This window comes from Triturus cristatus, chromosome 10 (assembly GCF_964204655.1).
Source record: "Triturus cristatus chromosome 10, aTriCri1.1, whole genome shotgun sequence".
Taxonomy (NCBI): domain Eukaryota; kingdom Metazoa; phylum Chordata; class Amphibia; order Caudata; family Salamandridae; genus Triturus; species Triturus cristatus.
Genome location: NC_140593.1, coordinates 505,814,574 through 505,831,939, shown reverse-complemented (window position 1 = coordinate 505,831,939; position 17,366 = coordinate 505,814,574). Strand labels below are relative to the sequence as shown.

At 50.3% G+C, this 17,366-nt stretch overlaps 1 protein-coding gene across 9 annotated transcripts in view; it reads left to right on the top strand.

Moving 5' to 3' along the window:
* Positions 1-17,366, top strand: part of DNAJB6 (DnaJ heat shock protein family (Hsp40) member B6) — a 387,002-nt gene that overhangs the window by 67,761 nt on the left and 301,875 nt on the right. For all 9 annotated transcript variants that reach the window (XM_085631965.1, XM_085631956.1, XM_085631958.1 and 6 more), the window contains 2 exons: positions 9,522-9,618; positions 12,987-13,096. In XM_085631965.1, coding sequence (XP_085488091.1) covers positions 9,554-9,618; positions 12,987-13,096 — 175 coding nt within the window. In that variant the 5' untranslated portion in view covers positions 9,522-9,553. The remainder of the gene's footprint in view (positions 1-9,521; positions 9,619-12,986; positions 13,097-17,366) is intronic.

The window sequence follows — 17,366 nt, the reverse complement described above, 5'->3', positions numbered from 1 at the left end:
CAGACGCATTAGATGTTAAACAATCTGTGAGACAGCTAATGCTGATCTAACCACTATAATCAAGATGGTTAACTCCAACATAGATAGAACCTTTGTTACTAAAGTACTTGGAAACCAGATATGCGGAGTGACCAGGGACAAAGCTGTTGACATCACAATCTCTGACTCAACCATAGCCTCTTAAAGAGTGTCAACAGAGGACCCTTTACCAAAAATCTCGTACATAGCTTGTTAAACAGTCTAAATATGTAACACAGATAGTTGAAAACATGGCATTGATAAAGGGCTCTACGATAGGGTAACAGTTCAGAAGAGAGGTCTTTTCCTTCAATATAGCGCCTTACCTTGTTGGGAAGATAATCTGTGATGTGTTTTTTTAACATTTGATTAGTTTTTTTGGGGGGGGAATACACCTATTTAACTTTTGTCTGTACCTGTATGCTACATTAGGTCAGTACCCTTCCTAATCTCAGTCTCTTCTGCACTGAAGATGATCTTCATCATATACCACGCAGCATAAGTTGCACAGTCCACCTCACCTGGAGGACAGACTGTCAAAAGCAATCCGGTGATGCATGCCTCTAATCTCTATGTACATCCCAATAATCTTACTCCCAACCCCCCATTGTTCCGCCAATGGCCCCAATTGTTAAAACATTTCTGTGGACACTTACTCTTTGTAAAAGTTCTTTCTGCTGTCCTGCGCCAGTTCCCATTTAATTGCTCTGTTTATATTAGTGAGCTCTAGTGACTGCCTTACAGTCTAGCAATGTTTCAAATGGCCACCGTGAGACTAATATCATAAAACAAGGGGGTTGTCACTTCATATTTCGAATCACATTTTGGTCCATTCTAATGGCCAATCCACACACTGACCACAACCTGAACTGTCCTACATATTTCACCCAATTTTGCCCAAGTTCAGATAGTATGGAGGAAATGCAATCTTTGATCATAAGCTCCCATTTATCAGTTTTTTACTGCTCTGTCTATCTATATCTAGAGATGCCTTGTGTAGTATGTTCTGCATAGGTAATTTCATTGCACCAGCCCTCAAGCATCTTTTAATTTGAATCTCTTTGGGGGTACTGCATAGCCTTCAGTTAGTTTGCTTCATTTAAAGTTGCCCAGATAGTCCTCCAATTGAGCCCTCTGTTTGTGTGAGGTATCCGATATTATTTATGAATGTCTCATATATAAAGAGATTGCTTTTTATTTATGTAAACTGGCCAAAGCTGGGTGTGGCCTGAGGCGTCAAGATGGCGGTCGCACTCTAAGAGTGCTCCTGGACCCCTCCGTCATCCGCCTCTAATCCAGCGTTTATCGGCACCCATCTGGACCTCCTACCTGACCGCTGTGTTCCTCCTCTGGCGTTTTTTTTGGGCAGATTTGTAGCTCCAGCAGCTTCGTCTGGCCTGCGGCCTGTCGCGGCCTGCTGCCCGTCGCGGCCTGCTGCCCCTGCAAGCGTGGCCCCCAACCATCCGGGCCGCAGCACCTGGTGAAAGGCGGTGCTGAGGGGGGCTGGGCGGCGGTCTGTATCTCCGGAGCTGTGCGGAGCCCACGGCGCCTGTCCTGGTGGCGGGCTGCCGCCGGGTGCGCGGCCGGTGGCTTCCTCTGGCGTGTGGCCTGTTGCGGCCTGCTGTCCCTGTGAGCGCGGCCCCTAGTCATTGGGGCCGCGGCACCGGATGATCGGCGGACCAACAGGGGGCCTGTATTTCAAGAGGCTGTGTGGCGCCCGCGGCTCATGTTCTGTCCTGTGGGCAGCCTGCCGCCGAGAACGTGAGCTACCCTGCGAGATGTGGTGTGCCCCAGCCTCGGCTCGGCCAGCATATCGGCTGGCGCCGATGCGGCAGAAGTGCGGACGGTCTGCGGGACACTTGGCTGTGAACGCTGTGGCAACCTTATAAGGTGGGCGGGGGGTATCAGCTGTCGGTCCAGGCAGCGGCGGCAAAGGCGTGGGTGCGGATCGCCAGCACCCCCATGTGCACCTTCGTGGCCTAGTGGCGGGGATGTCAACTGTCAGTGCTGGTGGGACGTGGCTGGTAGCGGCTCCCGGGGGGTCCACCCGGCGCCCGCGGCTCCCGGCCCAGGAAGGGCTTGCGGCTCCTGTGTTGTCCAGTGGGCAGCCTACCCTCAAGAACGTGCTATGCTCTGCAGGGCGTGGTGTGCCCCAGCTTAGGCTTGGCCAGCATATCGGCTGGTGCCTGGGCGACGGACATGAGGGCAGCTTGTGGAAGTGTGGCGGTGAGCGCTACGTAACCTCATAAGGTGTGCAGGGGGAATCTGATGTCGATTCGGGCAGCAGGGGCGAAGGCGAGGGCTCCAATCGCCACCCCCTGTATACCCTTGTGGCCTCTTGGCATTTGCGGCCCGTTGCGGCCTATATGTGTGTGTGTGTGCACAGCCCTAGTCAGCGAGGCTGCGGTGTTGTCGACTGATGGCGCGGAGGGTTATGGATGGCCGCGCCTCCTGAGGGGTCTGCCCGGCGCCTGTGGCTCCCGGCCCCGGAGGGGCCTGAGATCCTGCGCTGAAGACTGGCCCGGTGGCGCTGCTGCACATACGGTGGGGTTCCAGCTGAGCGGAGGAGGCATTTGGGGTGTTGGGGGCACCCGGACGGTGAGTGGGGACCGGCTGTTGGTTGGGCAGCAGCGTGGGGGGGTGGATATCGTCGTCCCCCCCCCCCCCCCCACTCCACTTCCATCTTTGGCGCTGTGCGAGGCCCTCTTCCTGTATGCTATTTGCGGAGGCCGATTGATAGACCTGACCGCGGTGCCCTAGGTGGAGGGGCCGGGTGTCGCCAAGTCGGGCCCCCCTCCTGGGAGCTGCATTAGCGCTGTCCGGAGGTGGTGGTCCACGCTCCTGGTGGTTGGTGCGGGAACCGGCTGCGATGTCTGGACCCCCCCCTTCCCCCCCATCCCCTTGCCTTTTCTTCTCTGCTTGTTATGGACTTGTGTGGGGTCCTCTTCTCCTGGCTGTGGAGCGCCTGGTTCCTCGCGGTCCGGCTGGTGGTCGGTGGAGCAGTTGGGGCCTGGGCCCATCCGTGAGCGGGATCGGCCACCTCCTCAGGTGGTGGAAGGTGCTCTCTGCACACTGATCCTGGAGGGAGAGTTCATCCCACATTTAGCCACTTGAGTGGAACCCCACGACCTCGGTGACATTGAGTACTCCCCTGACCATAGGGAGGGACAGGGGGCCCAAGCCCTACACAGACTAAAATGGACAGGTTCATCACCTCCCAGCAGGAGCTGTCCCGGGGGCCAGCGGCGGACCCCCTCCCCCCCCCCCCCCCCCCCCCCACCCCCCGATAAAGACCTCAACACCATCCTTCAGGCAATCGGGGTCTCACAGGCGTCTGTGGAGGGGAAAATTGGAGAAATCAAAGTAGACGTATCTCTCCTTCGGCAGGATCTTCACAATACCACCACGCGGCTGTGGGAAGCAGCGTCTCGCATATCCACGGCCGAGCACGATATTGCACAACTCAAGGAGCAAGTGGCCCACCTTCGCACTCACACCAAGGAGCTCCACAGACAGGCCAAGGACGCGGAAAACCGGGCACGTCGTAACTATCTCAGCTTGGTGGGGTTTCCCGAGGGGGCCGAGGCAGGGCAAGCCGCCACCTTTGTTGAAGACTGGTTCAAGGCGTGGATGCCGGGAGGGGCCCTCTCGACTTGGTTTGCAGTAGAAAGGGCACACAGGTCCCTGGCACCTAGGCCTCCTCCCGGTGCCGCACCCCGCCCTATTATCCTCAAAGTTCTCAACTTCAAGGACTGAGACGCCATCTTGCAGGAGGCTCGGGCGGCTGGGCCCCTCAAGTTTCAGAACCACGTCATCGTGATATTCCTGGATTACACCAGGGAGGTCCAGGACCTCCGGTGCTCTTACACAGACGTCAAGAAAAACTTGCGCACCCTGGGCCTACAATACCAACTTCAGTTCCCGGCGCCTTCGAGTCATCTTCCAAGGCAAGACACACTTCTTTGACTCACCTCAGGCGGCTTGGACATGGCCGACTGAAGAACGCCCTCTCTGCCAACAACGCGCCTCCTCCCTGGAACGCAGGGAGTCGCGGCCCGAAGGACAGAGATCGCCAGGACGCCAGCGTCGGACGCGGTCAAGCAGGGGGCGCCAGTCACGGACATCGGTGCTCCGGTCCTTGAGTGCGGCGGCTTCAGAACCTAGGGACTCCTCCAGCCGGGCTCTCCGCCCTGCAACAGGCATCGCTCCTCTGAGCCCTCAACGGGCAGGTCTCTACTGATGGCCCAGGTAGACTCAGACCTTTCCCGTACACCTACTCTTTAATGGCACCATAGTTTGAACTTCACGTATCTACACCATGAGGGGGTAGGGGTCGTTAGACCCTTGGTATGTCTTTGAGTGTCTACAATGTTAACGCTGATGTACTGATTATCTGTTCTTTTGGAGGGGTCCTCCACGCAACCAATACAAACGTTTTAGTTTGGTTTTGTTCCAAAGGGGTCGACAGATGTTTCTGTTCCCGAAGTATAGGGTGGGGGTAGGGAGCGGGTTTGGTTGGGGGGGTCGAACTTTGTTGTTGTGGGGAGTCAGTAATGTGCGCTCCCAATGTTTAGTATTGTTTTATGTTTTGCTGCACCACCGCTCACTCGACACTTGGACTCCTTGGTATATGCGTCCACTACACATGGTCCATCCCACCAGCGCGCTTTCATGTCTGCTCCCGGCCTCGCACTTGCCACTGGCTCTCCAAGGCCCATTGTAACGATCTCCAGTCCATGAGTGATATACCATCCCCGATACCAGCCCTTCATATTTTATCATGGAACGTAAATGGCCTTTTAGACTGCCATAAGGGAACGGCCGTATTGCGCTACGCACAACGCCTCAACATAGATGCGCTTCTGCTTCAAGAGACTCATTTAATGGGTAATCACTGCCCCTTTCTGGCGCGTTATGGTTATGACAGGGTTTGGCCCTCGGGCTTTGCCCGAGGTTCGCGAGGCGTGGCCATAATATTAAAGCGTACCCTTCCCTTTGTGCTGACACAAGTTATTCACGACCTACAAGGCACGTTCGTGATTGTTTGCGGTGCTCACGGGGCACCCCCCTTAACCTTGTATCCATGTACTCACCCTCCTCAATGCATGCCGCGACTCTAAAACAATCCACCGCCCTGCTACCCACCCTCCCCTTGGGGCCCACCGTCATTGGGGTGGGACTTTAACACAGTCTCCTCCCCGCTTGTCGATACGACGGGACCCCGTCCACTTCCAGGATAGCCCAGGCGCGACAACTAACAAACTGGGCTGAAACCCTTGGCCTCTGCGACGCATGGCGGACCTGGCATCCACGCGCTAAATGGTTCACGCACACCTCTGCTGCTCATCACACGCAAGCGCGCATAGACTCAATCTTTATCCCGTCTACGGACTGCTCCATGATCCAAGATGTCCGCATACTTCCGAGAGGTATCTCTGATGCTGCTCCTCCATACAGGCACATCCCCCCCCCCCCCCACTCCCGCCCCATGTGGCGGTTGAATGCCTGGTTTCTTCAACAAAAGGTATTCCAAAAGGCGGTGGGAGTGGAGCTGAAGGACTACTTCGCCACTAACGCGGGTTCTGTTCCATCCCTGGGTACTCTGTGGGAGGAGGGTTGGGCCACTATTCGGGGCTTCGCCGAGGGTCATGTCCAGTGGCAGTGTCGGGCCCAATTGTTGCAGATCACTTCACTGGAGGCACAAGCCTTGTGCCTTGAGTGCTCCCCCTCCATGGACGGTGACGCGACTCTAGAGCGGTGCCTCGCGAGTATTAGGAGCGAAATCAAGCAACTCTCGCTGGAAGCAGCCAAGCTCCTGTGGAGATCTTCCGTAGCCAGGGTCTATGGGTGGGGTGATGAAAACGATCCTACATAGGCTTGCCACATACCCCAGAGCGAACCGCATTATCCCAGAGATATTGGATCAAGGGGGGTCGATGCAGCAGTCCCCGGTGACTATGGCCGGTGCGTTCGCTGCCTTCTACCGCCAACTCTATGCCAAACGGATCCCGACTTTGACGCCCCGCGAGCTGTTGGGCGAGACAGGTGCCCTCCTCACTCAGCTAGACTCTAATGCCCAAACTGACCTTGACCGATCTATCTCACACGACGAGATTAGCAAAGCCATCACGTCCACATTGTCGGGTAAGAACCCTGGCCCGGACGGTCTCTCCCAGGAATACTATGCAACGTACCGTGACGTCCTTGTGCCCCGCCTCACCGACCTGTATGCCGAGGCCCTGGAGAGAGGTTCCTTCCCACCCGAAACAGATATGGCCACTATCGTGGTCCTCCCAAAGTCCCAACCACCATCTCCCCACCGTGCTGACTCAAGTCCCATCTCCCTTATTAACACGGACGTCCAAGTGTACGCGGCGATTCTCGCCCAACCTCTGAAGCCCTACCATGCCAAGTTGGTCTATCCAGACCAGTGTGGTTTCATGCCCTAACGAGGCACCAGACACTTCCTCCGATGGCTGCACCTGGCCCTGGCTCACCGACCAGTCCTTTCTCATTATTTGGCACTCCTCATCGATTTCGAGAAGGCGTTCGATTCCGTAGACTGGACGTACTTGGACGATGTGTTGGTGGCAATGGGCTTTGGTCTGCGCTTCCGTCAGCTGGTTGGGGTACTGTATACCCGGCCCCAGGCACACGTCCTGGTCAATGGGGTTCTCTCTGGTGCTTTCCCCATCCAACGGGGAACGAGACAGGGATGCCCCCTCTCGCCCCTTTTCTTCGCCTTGGCGAAGGAACCCCTAGTGGCCCTGATTCGGTCCGAGAGTCTCGTTCGGGGGTGGGAGTGGCCCAACTCTGAAGTGGATAAGATCGCTCTTTATGCAGATGATGTCTTGCTTTTCTTAACCGACCCTTCTCATTCGGGTCCCCGCTGTCTTCAGATTCTGCATTCCTTCGGGCAAACCTCTGGCCTCCACATGAATGCCAATAAGTCAATCCTTGTCCCGCTCCATCTCTCCAGAGAATGCTTCGACTGGCAGTCTAGGATACCGCTTCGACGTCAGTCCTTTAAATATCTCGGGATATGGGTCACGCTCCTCCCATAACTGGGATGGTCTCTCAACATCACCCGCTTGTGAAGAAGGCTAGGGCGGATCTCCACAGATGGCAGACATTGCCGTTGAACCCCTTGGGGAGGGTCGCCTTGTTTAAAATGCTGATTCTTCCCAGATTTCTCTACGTCCTTCAAAATACTCCCTTTTGTTTTTCACGGGTGTGGTTTCGGGAGATTGACACTATGGCTACTAAATTCCTGTGGGGGGGGAGGGAGGGCCCGGATGGCGTTGCGTACCTGTCAGATTCCAACATTCGATGGGGGCATGGGGATGACGCATTTATACCTCTACTACCTGGCAACTCGTCTGTTGTGTATTCATGACTGGTTCAATGGGGGTGGTCAGACCCAGCCTATAGGCTTGAGCTAAGTGAACTCGGCCTGCCCCGAAATCAATCCTTCGTGTATGGAGAATCCCTCCTGTCCTCCTTGCCTGACGTCACACGCTCCGTGCTTTTGGCCTGGCGGGCTGCTTTATGGCATACCAAATGGATGCGCAAACTCGCTCAACACACGCCTCTATGGCACGGTACCTGGCTTCGGGAGGTCAGTGGACTGCAGGGGTTCCGACAGTGAGATCTTATCGGCATCTCTCAGCTTGGTGATGTGTGGGCGAATGGCCATATGCGCTCCTTTAAGGACCTCCAATCCAAATATTCCCTCCATTCATCACAATTTTTTTAATATTTACAAATGCGGCATGCCTTCCACGTACATTTGCCCGAGGACACTAGGATCCCTGAGTATAGTCCCCCTGAAGCACAGACCATGTTGGGCGACCTGGGGAGGGGGGGGGAATTTCCCGTATTTACAAGACGCTGGTCAACAACACCCCGACCTCGCTCGGCCGACTTCGGGACCAATGGGTGGGGTGGGTGGGCCCCCTGGACGAGGTGGACTACCGTGATGTTCATATGTCGCCCAGGACAGTCACTGCATCCGCCAAACTCCGCCTGATTCAATTATACTACATACACACGGTCTCCCTAACCCCCCAGCGCCTGCATCGAGCCGGCCTCTCCCCATCCGCCTCATGCACGCGATGCGGCCAAGACCCGGCCGATTTATTCCACATGGTATGGGCATGCCCCCGACTTGCGCAGTTCTGTGGAGAGATTGAAACTGAGCTGTCCGTGGTCCTGGGGTAGGAGCTTTCCCATGATCCACGCCACTTCATCTTAGGGATTACAGATGGACTTGACGGGTCCAGGGACGAGAAATTATTCTGTAATACAGCCGTGGTTGTGGCAAAACGGGATATAGCCGCCTCCTAGAAACGTCCTACACCTCCAAGTTCTGCTGGATGTAGAAGGGGGGTGGATTGGTGTGCGGCCCAAGAGAAACCCATGTACGAGGCACGGGGGTGTCCTAAGAAATACCGGAGGGTGTGGGGCAAATGGCTGGGTGCCGTGGAGTAGCTTGTTCCATCCACACAATATACTGTACTCACTGCAGGAGGGTGGGGCCTGATTGCAATGTATGTTTTCTTCCAAATGTACTATGTCAATATTGGTATTATGCAATGTCGAAGCAATGGTGGTTGCAATCTGTTAAAATAATAACAATTAGTTTATCCCAAAAAAACTGGCCAAAGCTTATTTATATTTGGAGAACAGCTGCAAACATGTTCCTGAATTTGTGTGTGCCTCCAAGGCATGCCTAAGGTAGAAATAATAAGTCTTTATTCTCATTCCAACCCTACGCAAGACGCAGTTACCCAAAATTTATTATAACTGTGATGCTTCTTTTTAAACCTCTGAGGTGGTGCCCAATCCTAAAGCAAGCCCAGGTCCTTCCTTTGACGCAAGATCTAGATTTGCACTTCATAGAGGCCACTATCATCTCTGTCTCCCACTGCTGAATTTCCTTTGGGTGCATTGCGGCTTTGTGGGATTTGGCCAGACACTCACAGTTCCGGAGCTGTCATGGACGCCAGTCAACAGCTTTTGGAAAAAGGCATAAAGCTTGACCATTTTAATTGACAGCACCCGTCAAAAATAAATGTAACAATATGAAACTGGCAAAAGTTGACTAAAACAGACGGAGCTTGGTGGCTCACTCGTGTCAAAGGAGGGGCAGAGTATCTCTTCAACACTAATGTGTTGCAAAATCATTCTTTCAGGTATTGTTCACCAGGGTGCACACTAGGCAGTTCTTTCTTAATGCTTGTTTGTTTAAAAAAACTTAACCTCTACGGGCAGTTTCTTGTAGCATTATGGCCCATCTGGTCTTTTGTGCTTTTTCTTCGTGTGTTGAGTTCACAGAAAAAAATTCTTCCACCAGCAAGTTTAGTACAGGTAAGATGCAAGACTACTTAAGCTTTTGGAAACCATGGAGGTATTTATTTCATGCTAACTGGACCTGTAGTGATACTTTTATATTTCCAGCACTCTGTTACAGATCTGTAGTCATATTATTGTTATATTTCTAGGACTCTGCTGCTGTTTGAACACAGATTCCACCATGGTTGAATATTATGACGTTCTAGGAGTTAATAGACATTCATCACAAGAAGATATTAAAAAGGCGTAAGTTGCTTGTTTTAATTCTCAATTGTGCCCATTCATTCCCCTAATCCTTTTTCCTTTGTGCTTAGCTCTTTACTTATTTTTCACAAATGTGCACATTGAAATTCATTTTTAACATACGCTATATTTTTAACCTGAGAATATTGTTTATAGCTCCCAGTTTACATTGTTTTCTGATGGCACTTTAAAAAAAAATATATATATATATATGCTTTTTTAAAATTAGAAATAAAAGAGGAAATTGAGCATGTGATTAAGCAGTGAATATATGTCCCGGTATGGAGGGGAATGAAATTGTGCTTGGCAACTATGGTATCAGACTGGTTTTGCACCCCCCTTTCCCCATACCTGAGAAGGAAGACATTCTTGCCACAGCAGGGTGGTCCGGCGCACATTCTTTGCAGGCCTTCATGACCACCAAAGTGGTAGCAGCACACTGTAGAAGTGCTCTGAACAGCTCAAGAGAAGTACTCCCTATTGCTAGAAGTTCATGATACTTTCCTGGTGGCTTGAGCACCTTCAATTTGTAGTGTAAAGATCAGCCGCAAAGACACTTTCAGGATGTATATTCTCGAACCATTTCCCCCCACCCCCTCCCACAACGCACTTGTTAAAGAAATATTGGAAGATGGGGGATTTAGTACAGCAAACATTTTGTTAAAATGTTTCTAAAAGAAAGCACACGCTTTCTTGCCCAGAGCTTATTCTACTTTCTCAGAAATAGTTTTTGCAATATTTTGATTCGGTCCCTTCCAGACTAAAACAGTCTCATTCTTACAACCTCCAGCATGTTAGGGCGGGGAAGAAGGCTGAGATTTGTCCTGGATATTTTCCGTGGATAAACTTAGACAGCTAAAGAGCAAAATTGTCTCAAATTCAACAAATAAGGGCTCGACATTAGGGTGTTGTGTTTGTGTGTATTGGGGGAGGGTTGGATTAATAAAAGATTGATATAATCAATACATTATTTGATGTTTAGTAGGAAACTGCCAGGTTTGTTAACATTTGTGTTTCATTGTCAGTGGGGCCTATGTATGTACTTGGAGAAATTTCCATCCTTCGTGTGGTGTGATCACAGATTTTTGACCAATCTGTTTTTTGCTGACTGTAGAACTCTGTGCTCTTTACCCATGCTAACCAATAGGAAATGGCCATATTGGCGTTACCCTGACTTGGCATATGTAACTTAATTTAAGTCTCTAGTAGTTAAATGCCAGCATTGGACTGCAGCTCCTACTGTACCATTCACTACAGTGGGAGTGCAAACATTCCTTCGGGCCTACCATTGTAGCCTGACTTCAAACTGCAGTTCTACCTGTTAAACCCTTTCAACAGGTCTAAACTTTACTTTAAAATATTAAGTCCCTGCGCCACCCCCTTCTCCCCCCCCCCCAACCATAGACTTTCTAGCCCACTCAGCAAGGTCCATGGTATTTAAAAGTAGGACATGTAGGAATTTCAGGTTAAGTTGTCCGTTGGAGTGACAGATCTTTTAAGGCATTCACAAAGTGGGCCTTTGCCTAGAGGCTCCTGAATGTCTTGCACAGGGCCCCCAGTATCTGTAAGATGACACTAGCACTCAAAAGCTATTTTCACTGTATGAAGGCTGGCTGGCCCAAAGAGAAACACTGGGACGCAATATTAAATATTTATTCAATCTTTTATCTTAGGGTAGAGATCAGCTACAAATAGGATTAAATGTTTTTTTAAAATATTTATCAAAATGTGGGCGGACAGATTTTTGATTGAATATTAAGGAAAAGTAACTTTTAGAAAGTTTCCTTTTCTCTCCCTAAAACCTCTGGAGGCTAATCTGCATTATCTTCCAATCCAAAATGAGGAGTAACAACTGCTACCAGACCAAAAACGTATGTATTGAGGTGTTTTTGTTCCTCTGAAAGGATGACCATTTGAGCTGTGCCCGGGAACTTAATTTACTTCAAAGCGGCCTCCCCTATCTTGGGCAGATGCCAGATAACATCTGGACAGGGCAGTTTCTTTGTTTCCCCATGTCAGGCAGGCACCAACCCCAGTGGGAGGGGAGCTGCCCCGTATTCTGTTTTGAGTAGCTGCATTACCCTGGCCATTCCTTGGAGTTATGCAGAGAGGACCACCGTGGGATTGTTTAAAGTAGGGCATACAGGAACTGGCACAAAAGTGGCTAGGGTAATCCCTGGAAACCTTTGATTGGTTAGCCCCCCCCCCCCCCAAACCCGTAGGCTAGTGCTAGGAATAAATGTGGTATCCCCTGCCACCTTCTTCAGAATACTGCTGGACCTGAGGAAAATTTGGAAAGGACTGGACCTCTGTCTGTGACCTGAGAGGAGTCCTGAGGGAGTGGACCTGCTCACTTTTATACCTAGACAAAGAAGTGGGCTCAAAGGGACATAAGGCCTACCTCTTTTGCAAGCTTAGTAGAGGCCTTTCCTACTACTGACCAGTTCCAACTGGTCCTACCCTCGACCCTTCTGTTGCCCTCTGCTGGAGTAAGTTCTGACCCCCAAGTTCTATTCCGGAGGTCCTGGAAGACTTGGCTGCATCTGGCTGGACTTGTACCTCCACCCCTGAAAACTTGGGATGCAGAAACCTTTTCACGTTCAAGACCAGTTGAACACCGGGACAAACCTGCCATTCCAACAAGACTGTGGCGTGTTGCAGCTGGCCGAAGATTCAAGTTTCTCCTTCTCTGAGCGTCTTTACAACAGTAAATAGGATTTTGCAAGACCTCGCAGAAGAAGGTATCCATCCTTGTGGAGCCCTTTTGGCTAGAATCATGTTACTAAGAGCAAACTTACAAATCCTGACCGGACAAAGGTACCAAATGTATCTAGCTTGTGAAAGGACGTCTTTGAGCACAAAATCAAATTTGCTCTTTCTCTGAGCTTTACTGCCAAAAACCAATGGCTTCACCGAGACCACTCCATCGCGGTCGGCCTCAAATCACACCTTGGTCTACCAAAACCAGTTGACTGCAGTTGACGTTTAATGCTTTTTTTGGCGCTATTTTATTTAGAACTTTCAAAATGAATCTGTCTGGTCTCCCTTATCAGATGTTTGTAAGTTTGTTGGTTTTTTATTTATTAAAATGTACATTGTTTTTCTAATTGGGTTTGGGATTTTTATTCTGTTAGATTATGACTTTGTTTCTGTTTAGGTACTTCATAAATGCTTTACACGTTGCCCTAGTTTAATCGTCTGCGCCATAGCTGCCAGGGGGTTAAGCTCGGGATAATTTAGTGACTTTAAGGGTTCAATCTAACAAACATTGTGATTATTACTCAAGGTGGGAAGGCAAACCCCTTCCCCAGACTAATAACCCAGTTTCTTACAATACTCTATTTTAAGATTGGTTCTTATGGCCTTTTCAGATATCGAAAGTTGGCATTAAAGTGGCATCCTGATAAAAATCCTGACAACAAGGAAGAAGCAGAACGGAAGTTTAAACAAGTGGCAGAAGCATATGAAGTTTTATCAGATGGTAAGTGTAGTTACTTGAAAGAGTCTTTCTCCGCAGACTTTCTTTTAATTTTCAGAACCTTGGAATACAGACCTTCTCTTGCCAGTTTTCAAAAGGGGTTTCACATGGATGCCAAAGCTTTTTTGCAAAGTACTGGTATGGTGGAACACGTGGCACATAGGGTATGGATGTCCAAAAACTTTATATAAAAGTCTAGCCTGTCCCTTCCTCTGCAGTCTGCCCCATTTTGGCTATCCTGGGAAGCCAATTAAGGGTGCAGTCGTCTAACTCATCAAGAGAATCGAAGTAGTGAGATACCTGGTAGGTGGGGATCGAGGGGAACCTCTCTTGTCATGGAGTGTGACTCCACTGCTGCTTTCCCATAACAATGTGATTGGATGCATTATCGTTGAATTGCTGAGTCGCCATGGACAAAGATGAGCCAACTATGTCACGCCTTACCCTCTGATAAATTCTACCCATTCATCAACCATTGTTTCTTCTGAAAAGCCTAGAATATTCTAGCCGCTGCCTTTTTTTTTTTCTTTTCAAATCAAGGCTCACCTAGCGACTTAATGGTGTCTCAAACTTGTTATTATGCAGCCTTTTTGTTAACACTGAACTGTTTTAGGTTTGCATTGCTGCCAGTCCTGTGTATGCGCTCCAACCTCCACTCTTCTTTGAGGCCAATTTATCAGATTTCTGATACACCCCTGTGAGGAAATTTCCAATCACAGCTCTTCTTCTTTTTATAGGACTTCATTTTATTGAGGCCGCTTCCCATACTGCCCGCTGTGCCAGTAATGTTCCTTCCCTTTCCTCTTTGGAGTTTCTCATTGCCTGTTGCTACTCTGAGGACCTGGCTGGAAATTGTTGTTTGGTTCTTTTCTTAAAATACGGACTCAGTGCCTGCAAAGGGCAAATGAACACATAGACAGTCTTCGCTCTAACTTGAATGATCCTTGTATGTAGTACACAACTGCAGTATGTTTATTGATTTCAACCTATGTATGTGTCTCACAACAGTATCCACTGACTTTGCTCAAAACTTCTCGCATGGCAGGCTGATAAAATGTCCCTGAGGTGCCAGACTGGATCTGGAAAATGTTGTAACAATGTTCCTTCATGTTGACAGGTTGCTCTGTGTGGCTCCAGGCTGACTCCATACTGCTCCAGAAGTGAAGGAATGGTGCTGCATTTAAGCTCCAATTTTACATACTAACATCCGTTTCTTTCTTTCTGCGCCTTCTAAAGCGAATCCGGAGCTGTATTCCTAACGGTTGGTCTTCCAACAACCCCAAAGCTTTTCTTCAATGTGCTAGGGAGTGATGTTCTCAACTAAAATGACAAGTTTCAAGTTGTGCAGCGACTGCAGGAAGCCGATGTCTGTCATGGGCCCTCACACGGTGTGCCTTTGGTGCCTGGGCTCCTGACACGATTCCCAGTTGTGTGACAAATTTGCCTGAAGGTGATTCAAGATCAGGAGGTGAAGTTGTATACTGTTGAACACAAGAAGCCACCAAGGTATTTGTGTAGATCCTGCTCCCTGCAATGGAAACTAAAGTCCCAGGGGGCCCTGCATCAAGCTATCCATGTCACGAAGGAGAAGGCGATGAGACGTGATTTATAATCGGAGCTGGCCGATCACAATCTGTCCTATTGAAGGCTACTCTCCCTCCCTTCCCCACCCACTGCTGACAGTGGTAACAGGAGCATCAATACTGGGGGGGGAGGATGGGGGGGGGGGGGGGCGAGTTCACCTGGGGGAGGTGGACTCCACATCAGCCTAATGGAGCTCCAGGCCATTTGTCTCACCCTGAAGGCTTTACTGCCTTCTATCAAGGGGAGGCATGCACTGGTCCTAATGGACAACAGTGCTATATAGTGCTGCAGCAAGCAGGGCTGAGTAGGGTACTGGGTCCTGTGCCTGGAAGCTTTAAGTCTCTGGAGACAGCTGGTGCGCCAGAATATCTTCCTATACCTGCCTGCCCCTAACTTCCCTGTCCCCAGTTATAAAAATCGAGAATTACCTGGAGCAGGGCTCTGCCTCCAAGATCTTTACTAAATTGATGGCCGTGGCCCATCTTCTGAGATCGTGAGTGCATGTCTTCTTGTACCATGGATCACCTCCAAATCCAAGGAACAAGTTCCCCCTAGAGATGACCTATCACATCAATCTCCTTGAGCTATGAGCAGTTCAACTTGCGTTGAAGGCTTTTCTCTTATCCTTCAAGACGCAATTCCTGCTTGTTAAGACTGACAACATAACCACTATTTACTACCTCAACAGCGGGGGAACGAGGTCCAGATAATTTGGAAGTGGCTAACAGCCAGAGACTTGCGGATCACTGCAACTTATCTCCCAGGTGTTCAAAATGTTCAAGCAGACTCACCGAGCAGAGTCCTGCAAGAAAACCATGAATGGGTCCTTCCCGATGACGTTGTGCAAAACATCTTCAGAATGTGGGGCGCTACCCACATTGATTTGCCACCGCAGGAAACAAAAAATCCCCAGGCTTTGCTTCGAGGTACTATGGATCGACAGGTTCAGAAAGTTTCTCTACGCCTTTCCTCAGATACCACTGATCACGTCAATTCTCATCAAACTGTCTTACTCAAGATCCAGAATTATTTTGATTGCTCCGGTGTGGCCACATCAGTGGTGGTTCACGGACCTTCACCGGCTGGAGCGTCTACATTTCAAACTTCCATGCAGACCGGATCTTCTCAAGAAATTTTGAGTCTAGATTGTCCACCCCAACCTCTCCTCTGAGTTTGGCAGCATGGCTCCTGAGCTAGTTCAGTATGGGCATTTGAACCTTCCAGAAAAATGCATGGACATTCGCAAAGAGGCAAAACAACTCTCTAAAATAGACTATTGGTTATGGATTCCTCACCTTAGAATTACCCCAGGCGTCAGACTGGCTCTGTTGAAGTTTTCTTCAGCAGTACCCTTGCGCGTCGGTAGGTGGCGTTGCTCGAATTCGCGGAATCTACTTAGACGCCACCCCTGCGCGTTGACGTCAGTTCTTTCTTTTTCCACGCCAGCCAACGCAGATCCGGAGAGAGCGGTATCTCAACATCTTTTTGAGTCGTTCGACTCCTGGTGCACGTAGGGATGTCCCGTCCTTGAACCGGCTTCAAGGCTTGCAACGCCAGTCGCAAATTGAGGTCGGTTACAGACCCACACCTTGTGTGCCTTTGGTGTTTGGAGCGTGACCACTACCTGAAGTCGTCCTCCGACTGCCGGGCTATGAACCTGAAGTCTTTGCGGATGCGGTCCCGAAGGCTTCTTGAGGCTCGGCAGTCTGCTTCGTGCCGATCGAGGTCCCGGTTGAGAGGGAGGCTCAGGTAAGTCGAAGCACAAAAAGAAGGCGAAGAAGCATCATCACTCTTCGCGTTCTCCCAGTCAGTCGACCGACGCGGGTTGTGGAAGGTATTTGTCTGGCTCCTCCCGTGGAGCCTGTTGGGTTGACTCGGAGCCTCCCTCCCTTTCCGGGAGCCGGGGCAGCCCCTGCCCAACTTTGTAGTTTTCACAAAGCCCTCCACTCTATCTTTGGGCAGCCCGACTCCCCAGGGTTCCAGGCCTGGATCTGGATCGGTGCCGGTCGACCTCGTGACACCTCCTCTGGCGCTGAATCCAGTGGCGGCACCTCTGCCCCCTCTGGCAGACCAGTTAGAGAAACCGGACTGGAGAGAGGAGTTGGGTGAGGCCAGTGGTCAGGAGACATCCCCAGACTTTTTTTTTTTTTTACTTTATCTTCAGCATTTTCCCATTTATCAGCAATACAGGATTGTTGAGTCACTATCAACCATACTCGTATACAATGAAAAATGCATTTGTAAATACAGAAATTGTCCGCACAATACATCTAGAAGCAGTGAAACGTCTAGTTCTATAAATCATTCAGATCTCAGTCCCTGCTTTCTCACCCGCCTCTGTCCAAATCACAACCAATCTATTTGCCCCATTTTGTCCTGGTTTATTCTGATAAGTACGCAGCTAAATACTTGTAGAATACATTTCCCCAACATGTGGCTCAAGAGGTATGCAGCAACATGATCGATGAATAGGAACAGTTACCCTACGCCTTCCGGGACTAATCCCTGCTCCAGGTGGGAGTTTGCGTTCTGCTGCCTCATTTCCACGTATGTTCGATATGGGCCCCATATGTCTTTAGGGTGGGACGTGCTGGGCATAACACTCGCATAAATTTCGCTATTTACGTTACTATATGCCAGGCTGCGAAGCCAGCCCTTCAGTGTGGGTGTAGCCCTACTGCCCCAGTGC